Source organism: Mobula hypostoma, chromosome 1 (genome assembly GCF_963921235.1).
Source record: "Mobula hypostoma chromosome 1, sMobHyp1.1, whole genome shotgun sequence".
Classification (NCBI taxonomy): Eukaryota; Metazoa; Chordata; class Chondrichthyes; order Myliobatiformes; family Myliobatidae; genus Mobula; species Mobula hypostoma.
In genome coordinates this window covers 112,399,320-112,418,590 of record NC_086097.1, presented here as the reverse complement: position 1 = coordinate 112,418,590, position 19,271 = coordinate 112,399,320, and the positions used below count along the sequence as shown (strand labels likewise).

The following is a 19,271-nucleotide window of genomic DNA, read 5'->3' as shown; positions in this document are numbered from 1 at the left end:
ACATTACACAACACCCAATCAAGAATTTCTGTTCCCGTAGTGGGCTTAACCACAAGCTGCTCTAAAAAACCATCTCCTAGGCATTTTACAAATTTCTTCTCTTGGGATCCAGCACCAACCTGATTTTACCAATCTACATGTATATTGAAATCCCCCATGACTGATTACATGCCTTTCCTATTTCCTGTGGAAATTTATATCCCACATCCTGGCTACGGTTCAGGGGTCTGTATATAACTCGCATCAGGACCTTTTACCCTTACAGTTTCTTAAGGCTACCCACATGAATTCTACATCTTTTGATCCATGTCACCTCTTTCTAAGGATTTGATTTCATTTTTTGCCAACAGAGCCACCCCACCCCTTCTCTGCCTACCTTCCTATACTATCGATACAGGATGTATACTTCGGTGTTAAGACCCCAAATATAATCTTCATTTAGCCACATCTCAGTGATGTCCACAACATCATACCTGCCAATCTCTAACCATGCTACAAGGTCATCTACCTTATTCCATATACTCTGTGCATTCATGTATAACACCTTCCATCCTGTATTCATCACCCTTTTCAATTTTGCCCCCATGTTACACTTCACCTCAATCCACTGACTGTAATTTTGCCCTATCGTCTGCTTGTCCATCCTCTCAGACAATGCCAACTGTCCCATCCTCATCCCTATCACTCTGCTTCTCATACCCCTGCCAGTTTAATTTAAGCCCTCCCCAATAGCACTAGCAAACCTTCCCACAGGCACATTGGTCCCTAACGGGTTCAGATGTATCCCATCTTTTTTTTGTGCTGGTCATACCTTTCCCAGAAAATATCCCAATAATCAAGAATCTGAAACTCTGCCCCCTGCACCACTTCCTCAACTACTCATTTATCTGTGCCATCATCCTATTCCTGCCCTGACTAGCACTGAGAGTAATCCAGAGATTACTGCCGTGAAAGTCGTGCTCTCCAACCTCTCCCCTAACTCCCTCTATTCATTGCACAGGACCTTTTCCCACTTTCTACCGATGTCATTGGTACCAAAGTGCTCCAAAACCTCCGGCTGCTCATCCTCCCATTTGAGAATCTTCTAGAGCTGCTTTGAGAGTTCCTGGGCTCTAGTACTTAGGAGGAAGACACCATCCTGACTACTCTTTCTCAACCACAGAATCTCCTGTCCGTCCCCCTAACTATCAAGTCTCCTATCACTACCGCTCTGCCTGACGTTACACTTTGCTGCTGAGCCTCAGAGCCAGCAAAAGTGCCACTGGCCTGGCTGCTACTGCTGTGCCCTGATGGGTCATTCCCAGTATCCAAAGGGGTATTCTTGTTGCTCAGGGGAATTGCCACAGAGAAACCCTGCTCTAACTACTTGCTCCCCTTACTTCTCCTGGCACCTTTCTCTGTAAACTCCACAGACTGTTGTGTGTGAAATTCCCAGGAGATCAGCAGTTCCTGAGATACTCAAATCATCCTGTCTGGCACCAGCAATCATTTCATGAAGTCACTTAGTTCACATTTCTTCCCCATTCTGATATTTGGCATGAACAACAACTGAACCTCTTGACTCTGTCTGCATGCTTTCATGCGTTGAGTTGTTGCCCTTGATTGGCTGATTAGATATTTGCATTAACGAGCAGGTCTATAAGTGTACCTAATATTATGGCCAGTAAGTGTGTGTAGTTGGACTTCTGAGCCCTAACCTTGTTTAAGCCTTTGACCAAAAAACAAGGTGTGGTTGTACTTCATATTTAGATTCAGTTATTTATTACAATTACATCAAAACATTGGGTGGCAGCTTGAAGATATGTCTCTACCAAAGGAGGTGTAAGGTGTTCCTTCCCTCCACTAGCCAGCAAGTCATCCTTGGACAAAGTGTGACACCTCCTTAGCCCCCCAAGCAGGGTCACAAGAAACCATGGGAGCAGGTGGTGGATGATCGTATGAGCAGCTGGTGCAGATCACAAAACCAGGTTATGCGACACTGACGCCAGGCAGACAACCTCCAAACAGTATTGATAATGGCTGGGGTCACCCATCTTGTAAAGACACTGCCCAGAAGAAGGCAAGCTACTTCTGTAGCAAAAATTACCAAGAACGACCATGATTGCCTAGATCGTACAATGTTGCACATAATGAACGAACATCAAAACATATAGTGAAGTGAATCATTTGGTTCTGTCTTCACTAAGGAGGACATAAATAATCTTCCAGAAATAGTAGGGGACAGAGGGTCCAGTGAGATGGAGGAACTGAGCGAAATACATGTTAGTAGGGAAGTGGTGTTAGGTAAATTGAAGGGATTGAAGGCAGATAAATCCCCAGGGCCAGATGGTCTGCATCCTAGAGTGCTTAAGGAAGTAGTCCAAGAAATAGTGGATGCATTAGTGATAATTTTTCAAAACTCATTAGATTCTGGACTAGTTCCTGAGGATTGGAGGGTGGCTAACGTAACTCCACTTTTTAAAAAAGGAGGGAGAGAGAAACCGGGGAATTATAGACCGGTTAGCCTAACGTCAGTGGTGGGGAAACTGCTGGAGTCAGTTATCAAGGATGTGATAACAGCACATTTGGAAAGCGGTGAAATGATCAGACAAAGTCAGCATGGATTTGTGAAAGGAAAATCATGTCTGACGAATCTCATAGAATTTTTTGAGGATATAACTAGTAGAGTGGATAGGGGAGAACCAGTGGATGTGGTATATTTGGATTTTCAAAAGGCTTTTGACAAGGTCCCACACAGGAGATTAGTGTGCAAACTTAAAGCACATGGTATTGGGGGTAAGGTATTGATGTGGGTGGAGAATTGGTCAGCAGACAGGAAGCAAAGAGTGGGAATAAACGGGACCATTTCAGAATGGCAGGCGGTGACTAGTGGGGTACCACAAGGCTCAGTGCTGGGACCCCAGTTGTTTACAATATATATTAATGACTTGGATGAGGGAATTAAATGCAGCATCTCCAAGTTTGCGGATGACACAAAGCTGGGTGGCAGTGTTAGCTGTGAGGAGGATGCTAAGAGGATGCAGGGTGACTTGGATAGGTTGGGTGAGTGGGCAAATTCATGGCAGATGCAATTTAATGTGGATAAATGTGAAGTTATCCACTTTGGTGGCAAAAATAGGAAAACAGATTATTATCTGAATGGTGGCCAATTAGGAAAAGGGGAGGTGCAACGAGACCTGGGTGTCATTATACACCAGTCATTGAAAGTGGGCATGCAGGTACAGCAGGCGGTGAAAAAGGCGAATGGTATGCTGGCATTCATAGCAAGAGGATTCGAGTACAGGAGCAGGGAGGTACTACTGCAGTTGTACAAGGCCTTGGTGAGACCACATCTGGAGTATTGTGTGCAGTTTTGGTCCCCTAATCTGAGGAAAGACATCCTTGCCTTAGAGGGAGTACAAAGAAGGTTCACCAGATTGATTCCTGGGATGGCAGGACTTTCATATGAAGAAAGACTGGATGAACTGGGCTTGTACTCGCTGGAATTTAGAAGATAGAGGGGGGATCTGATTGAAACATATAAGATCCTAAAGGGTTTGGACAGGCTAGATGCAGGAAGATTGTTCCCGATGTTGGGGAAGTCCAGAACGAGGGGCCACAGTTTGAGGATAGAGGGGAAGCCTTTTAGGACCGAGATTAGGAAAAACTTCTTCACACAGAGAGTGGTGAATCTGTGGAATTCTCTGCCACAGGAAACAGTTGAGGCCAGTTCATTGGCTATATTTAAGAGGGAGTTAGATATGGCCCTTGTGGCTATGGGGGTCAGGGGGTATGGAGGGAAGGCTGGGGCGGGGTTCTGAGTTGGATGATCAGCCATGATCATAATAAATGGCGGTGCAGGCTCGAAGGGCCGAATGGCCTACTCCTGCACCTATTTTCTATGTTTCTATGTTTCTATGTGCTAACATCCAAAACAGCCTCAGGATATGCTGGGGGCAACCTCCAAGTGTCGCTCGTCACACATTCCACACCTGAGATAATCAAATTAAACTTGTTTTTATCATGAAATTTTGTGGATATTTTAATGTCACTGATATCCATAAAATTATTAAGAAATTTCCAGCTTAAACCTTTACCCCAAACAGTTTTGCATATGTTTTCTTTTCCCCGAAGAAAGTAGCCTTTCCACTTTGTTATTAAACCTCAAAACCTTTATTTGCAGTTTCTCAAGTCTGTCAATATCCTTAATGAAGAGACAAAAAAAACAAGAATACAGAATAAGAGCCTGCAATTAATCCACTTAAATATATTCTGCCATTCATAAAGATTATGCCCCCTCCAAAACAGTATAATTGATATTTCAGGTTGGTCTAAGCAAGATCCTACTCATACATAACTTCTCCTCTTCAAGGAAGGAAGTTCTAGAAATAATACAGAATTTATGGTCTTACTCACTCAACACTACATTAATAATCCTACTATTATTACAAACAACATTATTAACCTCATGAATCAGAATCAGACTTAATATCACTGGTGTACATTGTGAAATTTTTTCAGTACCAGTGAGGTAGTGTTCATGGGTTCAATATCCATAAAGAAATTGGATGGCAGAAGGGAAGAAGCTGTTCCTAAATCATTGAGTGTGTGTCTTCAGGCTTCTGTACCTCCTTCCTGATGGCAGCGATGAGAAAAGGGCATGTCCTGGGTGATGGGGGTCCTGAATGATGAACGCTGCCTTTAGTGAGTCATCACTCCTTGAAAATGTTTTGGAGACTGTGGAGGGAGAAAAAAAAATAAAACATAATAAATTAACAAGTAAATCAATTACGTATATGAATAGATTTTTTAAAAATGTGCAAAAACAAAAATACTGTATATTTAAAAAAAGGTGAGGTAGTGTCCAAAGCTTCAATGTCCATTTAGGAATTGGATGGCAGAGGGGAAGAAGCTGTTCCTGAATCACTGAATGTGAGCCTTCAGGCTTCTGTATCTCCTACCTGATGGTAACAGTGAGTAAAGGGCATACCCTGGGTGCTGGAGGTCCTTAATAATGGACGCTGCCTTTCTGAGACACTGCTCCCTGAAGGTGTCCTGGGTACTTTGTAGGCTAGTGCCCAGGATGGAGCTGACTAGATTTACAACCTTCTGCAGCTTCTTTCAGTCCTGTGCAGTAGCCCCTCCATACCAGACAGTGATGCAGCCTGTCAGAATGCTCTCCATGCAAATCCTTGCAAATGCTCAGTCCACTTCTAACTTAAAGGTCCTTAAACATGTCGTACCCTGCTAAATTCACACTCAATTTCCCCAGACCGTTTTGTGGTTCTCTCTGCAACAGGCTTTTACCGCTGTCATAGTAGATAGTCAGCTTAACAAGTTGTGTTTGTAACTTGACCTGGTACTGCTCCTGGCATGCCTTTCTGCTCATTTGGCCATTCAAACCATGCCATTTTGATCCACGGTATTATAAATTGAAATACCACCTGAACCATATTTTGTCCCCTTGCTACTCAGTGTGTTACTTTCAACATGGCTGGAGATGAAGTGACATGGTGGGGTGGCAGGGACAGCAGGTGATAATCAGCAGATGGTTGCCCACGTGCTATTATCTTTTGTGACACCTCACGGGGTTTAGATTCACAGTTAAGGAGTGCCAGGTTCACTTCCTCTCACCCATTTGTCATTGTCTCACCATCACAGGTTGGTGTGTAATGCAAGTGGGACAGAACGTATGCAGGGATTGTGATGGAGGTGTCTGGCACTGGTTTGCACAGTGTGATTCAGTGTATATGACTATCATGGTATTAAGTCTTTAGGATAAACCCCAATTCTCATTTGTTCACCATGGACTTTGCGTGGTTATCTGAGTTGTAAAGGACCTTGCTGTTTTTGACATGCTAACAGGTTCAATAGATTAATTTTTACTTAGCTTACTAACATTAATACAGTCCAAACTGAGTATATTGTCATATGCACAGATGAAATGAAAAGCTTACAGCAGAATTGCAAACACTTGTATAAGCAATAGTCACAAGAAAAACATTAATTAAGCATAAATAAAATTAGTTTTTCAAGAAGGAACACAATTAGAACAAATAAAAGTCAATTTTAGTACGAAGTGGTCAGAGTGTTGCTAAACTGTAGTGATTTGGGTTTTGCCGGTTGGTTCAAGAACAGAATAGTTGAAGGGAAGGAGCTGTCTTGAGCCTGGTGGTGTTGGACTTCAGGCCTCTGTACCTCCCACCTGATGGTAGCTGCAAGGAGATGACATGGCCCAGAGGGTCAGGATCTTAGGACAGTGCCTCCTTTTGATACCAGTAAGCTGCTAGCAAAGCCATTTCAAATGTCAGTTTAGAGTCAACTACATTGGGTCAGATATCAACCTGGTAACTACAAGATCACTAAAGAATTTCAGAAGCAGCTCTTATGACCTGTTCCACCATTTGTCTAGATTTTCCATCTCACTGCCATTTTCCAGCACTTTAGCCATGTCTCTCAATTGGTTAAAAGCCTAGTAATCTAATAAAATTGTTTGAATGAAATAATGACTGAACTTCCAAAAAGCTCCAGGGTAGTTAATTACAAAACTTTTTCCTCACTTCAGTCTTATATGACCAACCCTTCATCCTTAAACTGTACCCCTGCTCCTGGGGTCCTCAGCGAAACATCCAACATGCACATACACTGTCAAGTGCTATGAAAATGTTATAGACTTTAATGAGATCTCCTAAATAGCAAAGGTCACTATGAACCTTCCTCCTGACTTGTAGTTCCATAAATCTATTTTGTCCTCCCCAGTAAAAACATCTGAACAGCATAAATTTCCATATGTCGCTGATGACTTCCACCCTTATCTCAATTCTTCCATTTTCCTAATACTGCATATTGGATTTCTTGTGCAATTTCTGATGCTGATGTACATAATTCAGTAAATGTTCACTACTTCTTTGTATACAAAAACATATATTGTAGCATGGACTCCATCTCAAATTAATGACTTGAATGAGGAAGTAGAAGGGTGCGTTAGTAAGTTTGCGGATGATGTGAAGGTTTGTAGAGTTATGGATAGTGTAGAAGGTTGTCTCAGGTTACAAAAGGACATTGACAAGATGTAGAGGTGGGCTGAGAAGTAGCAGGTGGAACTCAACCCAGAAAAGTGTGAAATGATTCACTTTGAAGGTTGAATTTGAAGGCAGAATACAGAGCTAATGGCAGGATTCTTAGCAGTGTGAAGAAACAGAGGGATCTTGGGATCCGCGTCCATAGATCAAAGTTACTGTGCAAGTTGATAGGGTTGTTAAGAAGGTGGCCTTCATTAGTCAGGGGATTGAGTTCAGAGTCTCAAAACAATGTTGCAGCTCTATAGAACCTTGGTTAGACCACACTTGGAATATTATGCTCGTTTCTGGTTGCCACATTATAGGAAGGGTGTGTATGCTTTAGAAACGGTGCAAGGTGATTTACCAAGATGATACCTGTATTGGAGATCATGTCTCATGAGGATAGAATCAGCAAGCCAGGGCTTTTCTTTTTGAAGCAAAGAAGGATGAAAGGTGACTTGATAGATGTATATAAGATGATAAGGTGATCGATCGAGCAGATATACAGAGACTTTTTCCCTGAGCAGAAATGACTTATACAAGGAGGTATAATCTTAAGGTAATTGCAAGAAAGTACTGTGGATATGTTAGAGGTGTGTTTTTTACACTGAATGTGGTGGGAGTGTGGAATATGCTGCCGGGGGTGGTGGTAGAGGCAGATGCATTAGGGACATTTAAGAGACTCTTAAATAAGCACAGGAAAGGTTGAAAAACGGGCTACATAGGATGGAAGGTTTAGGTTGATCTTAGAGCAGGATATAAGGTTAAAGTGCCTGTACTTTGTTATAGTTGCTGTGGTCTATATTCCAGGAAAACCACTACATTTTTAAGTTGATTTAAAAGAAGAAAATGACTTCAAATATTCACATGTTAATTGCTGTCACAGAGGAGCTGGATGTTGAGGAGACCAGCAGCAAGAGAACAGAGCCCCATCTTCCCTGGACATGAGGAATACATTTTTTGTTGAAAGTGTGCATTTCCTCCTCTTATCCAGGATGCCAGCCATTGGCACACTGCCTGACAGGGTGTTTTCCAGCAAGGAGAGAGTTCTTTGGATCTCTCCCTTGTTTGAAATCAGTGACGTTGCCTGGGTTGACTGAGATTCCACCCCAAACTAGAACATGTGGACATTAGTAGCTCAAGACAGGATCCCATTATGTACAGGCCCAGCTAAACTTGTCTACCTTCTACTTCATTTTTAAGGTGCTCATTGTAGAAATTTGTGTTGGGACTCGTGGATGTTTGGAATCTGCATTAGAATTAGACTCAGGTTTAATGAGGGGACATTTGATATAGGTATACAAAATTATGAGGGGTATTGATAGGGAAAATGCAAGCAGACTTCTTCTGCTGAGGTTGGCACTAAAACCAGAGGTCATGGGTTAAAGATCAAAGGTAAGATGTTTAGGGGGAACATGAGTAGGATCTTCTTCATTCAGAGGATGATAAGAGTGTGAAATGAGCTGCCAGTGGAAATGGTAGATGCGAGTTTGATTCCAACGTTTAAGAGCAATTTGGAAAGGTACGTGCATGGAAGAGGTATGGTGGGCTATGGTCCATGTGTGGGTAGATGGGACTAAGCAGAATAGTGGTACAGCATGGACTAGGAGATCCTGTTTCTGTGCTGTAGTACTCTATGAATCTAAAACTGGATAATATCACTGACATGTGCCATGATTTTTTTTGTTTTGCGGGAGCAGTGCAACACAAAATAGTTAGCGGTCAGCAGATTCTACTGTGCGGCAAAGATGTCAGTTTTCTTTGTACTGGCATGAAGATTACTGATTATGGCATCCGCACTTTAACAGTGGGTTAATCACAGGGGACCTAAATGGTAATGCTTTAGGAAAGATTGTCAAATCAAATTTGGTCCAAGCATTTCAAGAGAACAGCATCTTAAAGGCCAATGGGAACATCTTCAGCATGTAAATTTTCCAGAATTGCAGTTGTTGGACTGTAGTTCAAAGTTAAATGACTATTTTAAAACACCAGATTAATCAAGCTTATTTTTGCTAAGGTCACATTACAATATTCCAAACGCACAATGTGCATTTAATCAGGAATGCCAATGAGATTGCACACAACTAAATTGTTTGTCCAAATGGAATTCACTGAATATAAATTTCAATGTAAAATGCTGGATAGAATAATAATTATATCATCTCCTTTCACTTAACCCACCGTATTTAAAATAGAGCAGCCTATAAATTAATTTAGAATCCTACTCATTTATCCAGTATTATCCAATGAAATTTCATGTTTCCTCCAGGTAAGTTTTAGGGCCACCTTTAAGCTTTTTTGTCCATGAGTTAAGACATCCCTGTTATTGATCTTCAGCAAGTCACTGGTAACAGGAGTGCAGTGTGTCAGATTCTATGGATGTGTAGATACTGTTGGGCAGATAATGCAAGGTCCTAAGTTAATGGTACCATAGTGCTGCTTATAGGTTTAATTGCGTGATTATTAACTTTGAAGACAGTCATTAATTTTGAATACTGGCATAATAGTTAAATTACTGGAATTGTAAACTTGAACCTTGGAATAATAATCTAAATATGTGAGTTCAAAACACATTTTGGCAGCTGTAGGATTTTAATTGTGTTAATTAACTAATCTATAAGATTTTTGTTTGCATCTGCTGCGATTTAGAAGGATGAGAAGGTGCTTCGTTGAAATGTGTAAGATCTTGAGAGGCATTGCAGGGACCCCTGCTTGGAGACAGCAGTGTCAGTCCCATTCCTGGCCAGATGCAGAGAGCCTATCATACTGTACAAAAGCATCCCTGCTTCTGTCAGCATGCTATCCATGGCAAAGGGTCTCCAGCGAAACAGTGAGGATAGCCCATCCTTAGACATACATCAAAGCATTGATAAATAAAAACTACTGCCAACCAATGTGCTGACTCTGAAAGGTATTAATAGGTTTTAAATGTCTGATATTCACAGATACATTAGTTATTAAAAGTGAATATTTTTATTCTAAAATTACAAAATCAGTTACCTAAAATCACTTATAATTAACTTAAAATATTGGTGAAGGATCTGAAGGAAATACCCCAAAGGAACGTAGGGAAATCTGTACAAGTCTGAGATGTGCCACCTGCCCCTAAGTGAAGAGTCACATTGCACCTTTCAGATCCCTCATTAAGTCCAAGTATCTGTGAGTGACAATACCTGTGGGTGGAATGTAGCGTGTAACAGGGTGACGGAGCAATTTCTTTGACACTAATGTATGGCTGTAAAGTGCTTGAGCCACATTGAACATGGGATGAATTGTTAGCGAGCATTGCGTCATTTCTTGCCAAATAACAGTGAATTCCAGTCACTTGGGATGAAGGTGGAGATGGAGGTAAAAATGAGGACAAATGTTGACTCATGGTATTTTTGGGAATCAGGAAGAATGCATAGAAATATAGTTTTGAAGAGTGAGTCTTCAATTGTTGATACTTCTCAATGATCTCTCACAATCTAAATCAGTTTAGAACTGATGTTGGCCCTCAATTTGCATAGCCTTTGGGGAGCTTCCATCATTCAGGGTCGACCATGAATGTTGCATCCTAGCTGTATAGATACACAAGCCTGGGCAGTACAATGTGGAGAGCAATCTGCTGCCCATCAAGCTTCCACTCTCCACACATCTGATGAACCCAAAGGATTGGCAGAGTCCGATACAGTTCAGCACCAGCTGTGTCTCAGGAGTTGCCAGTCAGCATTGAACTCAATGTTGGACTGCCTTAGAGACTTCAGCTCCAGAATTTTCCCTTGGGGTTTACTCCCAAAACTTTCCCCATGAGTGGGTATATAGCTGCAAGAGTTCAGAGTTTTCCTTCTCCTAGAAGAGATGCCAACTACGGTTGATGAGGCCCATCTGCCCAAAGGACTGGCTTTAAGGAGCAAGTAACCCACCTTTACCTGTTTTCCTGTCAGTAAAAACAATGTAAGTGCATAGTCTTACACCTTAGGTATCATTGAAATTGTAAATGTCTTCTCAACAGTCTTTAACTATTGACTAGCCAATGTTCAGGTAGAAACATAGCTGGCTGAGTGGAATTTCTGTCTTCTTAGCTTTTGTTGGACTATTATTGTATTGTGTGACTCATCAGCACTGTCTGTATAGGTGTTTTAACTGATAATTTGATAGGTTTTTGCATTAATAGCTCTGAATATAGGGCTTCAGAAACAGATATCCAAAGTCAGCACCATAAACTTTCTAATGTCTGAAAACTAGCCCTGTTGCTGTTGAGTCAGTAGGTAGAAGTGCAAGTCCTACTCCAGAGATCTCAGCTGAACAGAAATGTCTAGGCTTGTAATCCCATGCTGTCATTCAGATGAGTTGCCACCAGGGCCAATTTGTTTTCAAGTTGACATAGTGTTGAATAGCAGGTTTCTCTATATCTCATCTCCAGCCTAAATGTATCCCTATTCAAGCTTTCCTAAAAACAAATGTTCCAGCTATTTTCACTCGTGGGAGTTTGCTCTGTACACAATATCCGAATTATGATAGTTTAAAAATACTTCTGCTGTCCGATCTGTAAACCATTTTGCTACATCCAGAAAATAGCATGAATAGCTCCATATAAATACAATTCACAATCTTCTTATGATTCATTCCTCATCTTTTCATTCATGGAAGGGCTGAGTAAAAAATTTTCCTGTCTGCAATTGACGCATGGCTGTGACAGAACTTGCAGCTCAATTCTCAACTCTGTTCAGCACCTCTCAAATGAATGAAATTGTGATACATCCCTGTCTTTCTTGCCTTCTTTGCATACTGTCACTTTTCTCACACTTGCTGGAGTTACAAATAACATCTCTGACTTCTGAAGCTCTGGAAACATTCTGGAAATCCTGGAGCAATGTAAAGGTGTCAGAAAATGAGCGATATAAACCCTTTCCTTTTTCTCACATTTGCTCTTGTTAATGCAATATTCCCCAGTAGAATGAAAAAAAAATTATCTAAAATTGCTCTCATACCTGTATATTGGAATGCAACAGACAATCTAGCATTATTAATAATTATTGTCACATTGTGTGCTATAAATTCTCTTGCATGCTGCTGCAGGGTAAATGGGCTTAGGGACTGCTCATTTCCCTGAACACAATTCACTTGCACTGCCTCATCTTGTTATATACTGGGATTTCTAGGACTTTTCATGGAAGAATTGAAGGTGGCCCTAAGCTTTCAATAGCAGCATGCCCATAACATTGATCTGATGGTGTGGGATCTTAGGGGTTCTGTAACTCCTGCCCAATGGTAGTACTGAGAAGAGAGCATGTCATTGATGATTGTGGTCCCTAATCATAGATGCTGCTTTCTTGTGGCAGTGCTCCTTGTGAATGTGCTGAATGATGGAGAGGGTGTTGCCTGTGATAAGCTGGGCTGCATCCACTTATTTCTGTGTCCTTTCCATTCCTAGGCATTCGCGTTTCTATACTAGGCCGTGATGCAAGCAGTTGGGATACTCTTCACTGTGCATCTATAGAAGTTTGTCAAAGTTTTAGGTGACTTGCCAAATCTACACAAACATCTAAGTAGATCTTGTCATGCCTTCCTTGGGATGGTACTTACATGCTGTTCCCAGGACAGACACTCTGATATGATAATGCCAAGGAATTTAAAGTTACTGACCCTCTTCATCTCTGATCCCCTAATGAGGACTCATTAGGCTCATGGACCTCTAACTTCTTCCTCCTGTAGTCAATAGTCAGCTGTTTGGAATCAGTGCTTCTCTAAAAGCCGTATTGTGCAAGGAACATGGAGTGAAATTTGTCTGAATTTTCTTATTGTGTGCAGGTAAATCTTTCTTTCTTGTCTTGAATATTTGCAACAAGGTATTTAACAATATAAACTCTGAGACATTTAGCTTTCTTGGTCTATCACCAACTGAGAGTCAATTTTCCTGAATTTTACTATATAAGTCCCTAGGTGATAAGATTCTGGGGCAAAAAAAAAGCTGGAAACTCACTTCATTACAATTCCTACCTCTTAATGTTAGCATGAAGTGGCATAGATCATTGTGCTAAATTTCTTTCACTCACACCAATAGATGAATCAGAAGCCATTTCCCTTTTACTGATGTTTGTGTGATTTGGCTTCTTTGAGCCTTATCTTAAACTGTGGATTAACTAGGATGTGTACAGTATGTCTGCAAATACTTATTCGTGGCTTCACTTCCTGTACTTCATTGGAAAGTGGAAGACCCAATATCCATGTTTCAAGAAGACCCACACTGGCTTTCTGGGCCAGTCACAAAACATAGAGCTAATTCTTCCAGGAACAATAGCTTTGATTTTGCACAAGCTTCTCCAAACCCAGTGCTGGAATTTTTCTGATTTCTGATGCATGTCCAGAAAATGCCAGAGAAATTCACCAGAATTGTTTCTCAAATAAAAGACACTTCTACGGAGTAAAAGAAGTGAGTTTGAAAACCAAAAGAAAACCCTAATGGGCAGAATTCTGGAAGAAATACGATAATTCCTCCTTTTGGCATGGGAAGTGGCAATCCTAAAATGCACGCAGTAGCTGTCACCACAGGAATTCAAAGAGTATACAAAATTTTAACATGCTTCACCTTTCCTCCCATCACCTCACATCGAACAATATCTTGGCTGCCTTACTGGAAATCTCCCTTTCTACCCTGTCCAAGTCTAAGGATCTGGAATGTAAACCTTAGATGGGCCCTGAATCTTTGGATTGATCCAGAACAGGGTTCCTAACCTGGGGTCCACTGACCTCTTGCTCAATGGTATTGGCCTATGGCATAAAAAAGGTTGGGAGCCCCTCATCCAAATGGACTACTGAATAGATTTTAAGTGAGTTTGATGACACAAAGGTTGGAGGTGTTGTGGATGGTATGTAGGGCTGTCAGAGTTTACAGCGGGACATTGAGAGGATGCAAAACTGGGCTGAGAAGTGGCAGATGGAGTTCAACCCAGATAAGTGTAAGGTGGTTTATCCTGGTAGGTCAAACATGATGGCAGAATATAGTATTAATGGTAAGACTCTTGGCAGTGTGGAGGATCAGAGGGATCTCATAGAATCCTTAGGACACTCAAAGCTGCTACGCAGGTTGACTCTGTGGTTAAGAAGGCATACGGTGTACTGGCTTTCATTAATCATGGAATTGAATTTAGGAGCCAAGAGGTAATGTTGCAGCTATAGAGAACCCTGGTCAGACCCCACTTGGAGTACTGTGCTCAATTCTGGTCACCTTACTATACAAAGGATGTGGAAGCCATAGAAAGGGTGCAGAGAACATTTACAAGGATGTTGCCTGGATTGGGGAGCATGCCTTATGAAAACAGGTTGAGTGAACTCAGCCTTTTCTCTGTGGAGCGATGGAGGCTGAGAGGTGACCTGATAGAGGTATATAAGACAATGAGAGGTGTTGATCATGTGCATAATCAGAGGCTTTTTCCCAGGGCTGAAATGGTTGCCACACGAGGGCACAGGTTTAAGGTGCTGGGGAGTACGTACAGAGGAGATGTCAGGGGTAAGCTTTTTACTCCGAGAGTGGTGAGTGTGTGGAATGAGCTGCCAGCAACGGTGGTGGAGACAGATATGTTAGGGTCTTTCAAGAGACTTGGATAGGTACATGGAGCTTAGAAAAATAGAGAGCTATGGGTAAGCCTAGTAATTTCCAAGGTATGGGCATGTTTGGCATAACTTTTTGGGCCGAAGCGCCTATATTGTGCTGTCAGTTTTCTATGTTTCTATGTTTCTATGAATTAAATCAAATTACTGAATCAACATATTCATCCCTACAATATAATCTCTTCCCATTTTCTCTGCTTGTAAAGTTGCCTTCGACCTAAGATGATAAAAACGTTTACATTCTAAAGGAAGACATATGAATCCTTCCATACCAGGTAGTCAGTTTTCAAATATAGACAAAATATAAGGTATACAAGTTAGAATTATGCAAAATGTCCTCTGATTCAAGTAATAGGCAGCCATCGATCCCAGGGGATCATGGGTTTGCACTTCTTGTGGACTGTGTCCTCTCCAGGGCGCAAGCCTGGGCGGGAAGATTTGAAGAACCGGCTGTTGCCTATGCAGCGGGTTCCCCTCTCCACTTCACTGATGTAGTCCAAGGGAAGGGCAAGAACTGATACAGCTTGGCACCAATGTCGCCACGGAGGTTGCCAGAGTGAAGTTGTAAACAGCATCAAATTGCCTTAGGGACCCCGGCTCTGGATTTCTTCCTCGGGGTTTATTCCCGAACCCTTTCCCATAGGTGGGTATGGCTGCAAGGCAGCAGAGGTTTAAAATCCGAGTTTTTCTTCTGCTAAGCGGGCTGCTGTCCAAGGCTGACGAGCCCAGCCTGCCTGAAGCAACTGGTTTTTGAGTCTCCAGTGATCCTTCCCTTGTCAGTTGAAACAGTTCTGCCAGGCTGAGTAGCTAAGCCACATGTGAAGGCCAAGATTTGGACTTGGTTGTCAGAGACTGTTAGAGACGCACATCATTTGGAGCACTTTATAGGTAGTGGGAGCTTACCCCCACCACCACCCCCGGCTATAACAACCTTAGGCCTAAAATGATGAATGCCATAATTCACCCTTAGGGTTAATCATCTTGATTTAGCATGGTAAGCCTACCTCAGTTTATTGTAGCAATTACTTTGATTTTTGTTGCCAAGCAGAGGCAAAAAGAATAGCCTTAATTGCTTTCTTTGTGAGATTTACCCAGAGACAACATGGATCAACGTTGTTTATCCATTGTCGAGTGTTAGTTTAGTAAAGCTCCTTACCACGGTATTTCACTGAAACTGGATCAGATACGGCACATTGAGCAGGGAGAAGGTTGATTGCTGTGAATGAGGAGGAGTAGCAAATCAGACAGAAACTGTTTCTGACTCAGAGAAAAAAAACTTTGGGTTGAGAGGTCACATTTACTTCTTCCAGCTTCTTATTCTGTGAACAGCTTGATGAGGAGTGGAGATGGTGGGACTGGCATTGTTCTGGTCAACGTTTGAGAAACAAATGAATGTAAAACTGTAGCAGCAGTAAATAAAGCTGATGAATAAAATAATAAAGCTGCAGGTAGAATCTTCAATCAGTACTCAATTCAAAATAGATTCATAGCTCTTGACAACCAGACAGACAGTTAAGGGAGAATTTTTCCTTTAGTTTATTGTGTTCTATTCACTTCAGCCAGAGCAGGGTCGCATGGAGAAGTTGTGTTAATGTTCATATAATACAATGCTGAGTCCGGCTGTGTAGACTGTGGAATCCTTCACTGTGCTGTACTAGCACGGGTAACTCCTGAGATTTTACTTAGTCTTTAGGAGAATTGTAGAAAGCTAGTGGGGAACTCTCATCTGCAGCAACTCTGACACTGCAATATTACATAGAACATTACAGCACAGTAATATCGATATCTCCTTCCAATAATATCTATTCCCCCCCCTTCCTCTATTCCCCATTCTTGCCTTTGACTGTCTATTACTTCCCCCTGCGTCCCCTTCTCCTTCCCTTCATCCTATGGTCCACTAAATGCTCTTAAATGCTCCTAATGTATCTGACTCTACCACCACCTCTGGCAGGGTGTTCCATGTACCTACCAATCTATGTGTAAATGACTTAACTCTGGCATCACCCCATACATTCCTGCAATCACCTTAAAATTATGTCCCCATGTATTAGCCATTTCCACCTTGGGAAAAAGTCCTTGGCTATCACCTGCTTCTTTTTTTACCCTCCTGTTATTTCTATAGCAGATCAGTTGAGATTATTTCTTTTAAACCAGACGATTTTGATACTAATATTTGATACTAATCCAGCATTAACTATGCAAATCTTCTTTTGTCTTGAATGAAGATCTCTCTGAGTCAAAACGATCTGAGGGGTGAGAGGTTTTCCACATGCTACGCTGAACATCCGTCTTCAAAATGGCTGCACACAGCCTTTTGCTTCTGGAATTTGATTCAATTGATGGATGAATTTCAGAAATGGCATAATGCATTTACTAGGGATGAATTTCTACCCCAGAGTCTTGTCCAAGTCCCTGACCAAGTTCCACCTCAAGCACAACGTTACTTGTGTTACATTTGCCATGTCCAACAAAGGAGTAGCGGGGTAAGTGCCAGTTCCATGTTGATGTTTAATTTGGAATTTTCTCTACAGGTTCAATGGACATGGAAGAAAGAACTCGCCAAATGAAAATGAAAATGAACAAGTACAAGCAGGTGGCAGCATCAGATTCCAGGCTGGAACAGGAATACCATTCTAAGGCAAGTGTGAAATCCTCTCCTGACATAAAAGACACCCAAAGCAAAATTGAATCAATGCTCACATAGGCTACAGTTTTACTTTGGAGGCTACAATTTGTTTGTTATAATGGGTAGTAACAAAAAAATGTTGAAAATACTCAATGGGACAGCATGGTAGTGTACTGGTTAGCACAACACTTTACAATACTATTGACCACGGTTCAATCCCCACCACTGTCTGTAAGGAGTTTGCATGTTCTTCCAGTGACCGCAGGCATTTCCCCTGGGTGGTACGGTTTCCTCCCACAGTCTAAAGATGTACCGGTTGGTAGGTTAATTGGTCATTGTAAATTGTCCCGTAATTAGGCTTAGGTTTAATTGGGGGTTGCTGGGCAGCACTGCTCAGTAGGCTGGAAAGGACTATTCCATGCTATATCTCAAATAAATAGATAATCAGACAGCACTGAGGAAGAATAAACATTTCAACCTTTCACCATTTTGTAGATGTTCAGAAACAGTAAATGATGATAGGGAAAGATCATATTAGAAGTCAGGATGATTTAATGATAAAAGGCTTAGTATACAGGGTGAGAAAGAAAGGCAACAGGGCAAGAAAGAAACTATGGAGTCTTGGTTCCCGCAGCATGGAAAAATCCAACAGGAATGTGAAATTGTTGAACACAATGTTGATTCACAAGGATGTAAACTGGGTCATCAGATGCTGAGGTATCATAAACTTCTATCACAACAGAATTCTGAAAAGTGGTAATAGACAGATAAGGTGGTCAACTGTCAGAAGCTCAAGATCATGGAAAGATGGAACATCAGACAGTACTGGTCCTCTGGCCCACGATCTAGTACTGACTACCTACTCTAAGAGCAATCTAACCCTTCCCTCTTACATAGCCCTCCATTTTTCTGTCATTCATGTATCTACCTGGTGGTCGCTGTCCATCGTATCTGTCAATGACAAGAAACCTGTGCGGGAGAGTTTTTAAAGTAGAAGCACTGTTGCACTGGGGAAGTTTCACTCTGTCAACCTCAGAAGTCCAGTGGTACGAACAAGTGTTACAAACTGGGGTCTTCCTTGGTTGCAGCGAATGACCATAACATTTTCTGTGCCCTGTCATACCCCACACTCTCCATGAAACGCTGCAGTACTGCCTTCCTGGCTGTCAGAGCTCACTATAGATCTCATCCGCCCAGTCCACCTGAAATGACTTCACATTTTAGCACAGGCATGTCCCTATCTCACCAGGATATGAGGCCACCTATCTAAGAGTTTCTTATGTGCCTATTTAAGAGTTTCTTAAATGTATCGGCCTCTAGCGCCACTCCTGGTGGGTGTTCCATGCACTCACCACTCTGTTTTATTTTTAGTTTCTTTCCAAGGCCTCTGACTATCAGAGCTCCAGACCTCCAGATCTATCCTAGGCTCTTTCGGCAAAATCAGCACATTAGATGCTGAAACTAAAATTTTGTACTCATACAGCTTAGTAATTTTTAATATCCTTTTTATCAGCACACGTCATCATAGAAATTAATAGTACCGGAAAAAAACACTTGGCCAGTTGTCCTTCAACTCTTTGAAAGAGAACGCTTGCTCTGTCATGTATTCATAGTCAATAACTTTGTATATTTCTCATCATCAAAAACCTGTCTATTTCCACTTTTACAATTATTTATATAGTCAGATTCTACTATGTCTTAAGTAAAGCATTTTAGATATATGCACTAAGCAAAAGATTTCTTTCTGAGTATTTGATCTCTGGTTATTAACTGACTCAAAGAGAATTTGTTTTCTAAATCATCTGAAAACCTCCTCTGGATCACTCCTAAGATTTCTGAGTTCCAAGAAGAACACTACTAACTTTCCAAACAAAAACAGAATATGTAGGAAGAACTCAGGGGGCCAGGCAGCATCTCCACCAGGAAATGGGCATTTGGCATTTAAGGTCGAGATGCTTCATGTGGACTGAAGAGTAGAGGGGGGATAGCCAGTATAGAGAGTGAGGGGAGAG

The 19,271-nt window shown here is 41.6% G+C and overlaps 1 protein-coding gene across 2 annotated transcripts in view; it reads left to right on the top strand.

The window, feature by feature from the left end:
• rims2a (regulating synaptic membrane exocytosis 2a) overlaps positions 1-19,271 on the top strand; it is a 1,139,701-nt gene that overhangs the window by 885,397 nt on the left and 235,033 nt on the right. For both annotated transcript variants that reach the window (XM_063054936.1, XM_063054922.1), the window contains one exon: positions 17,165-17,271. In XM_063054936.1, the coding sequence (XP_062911006.1) occupies positions 17,165-17,271 (107 nt within the window). The remainder of the gene's footprint in view (positions 1-17,164; positions 17,272-19,271) is intronic.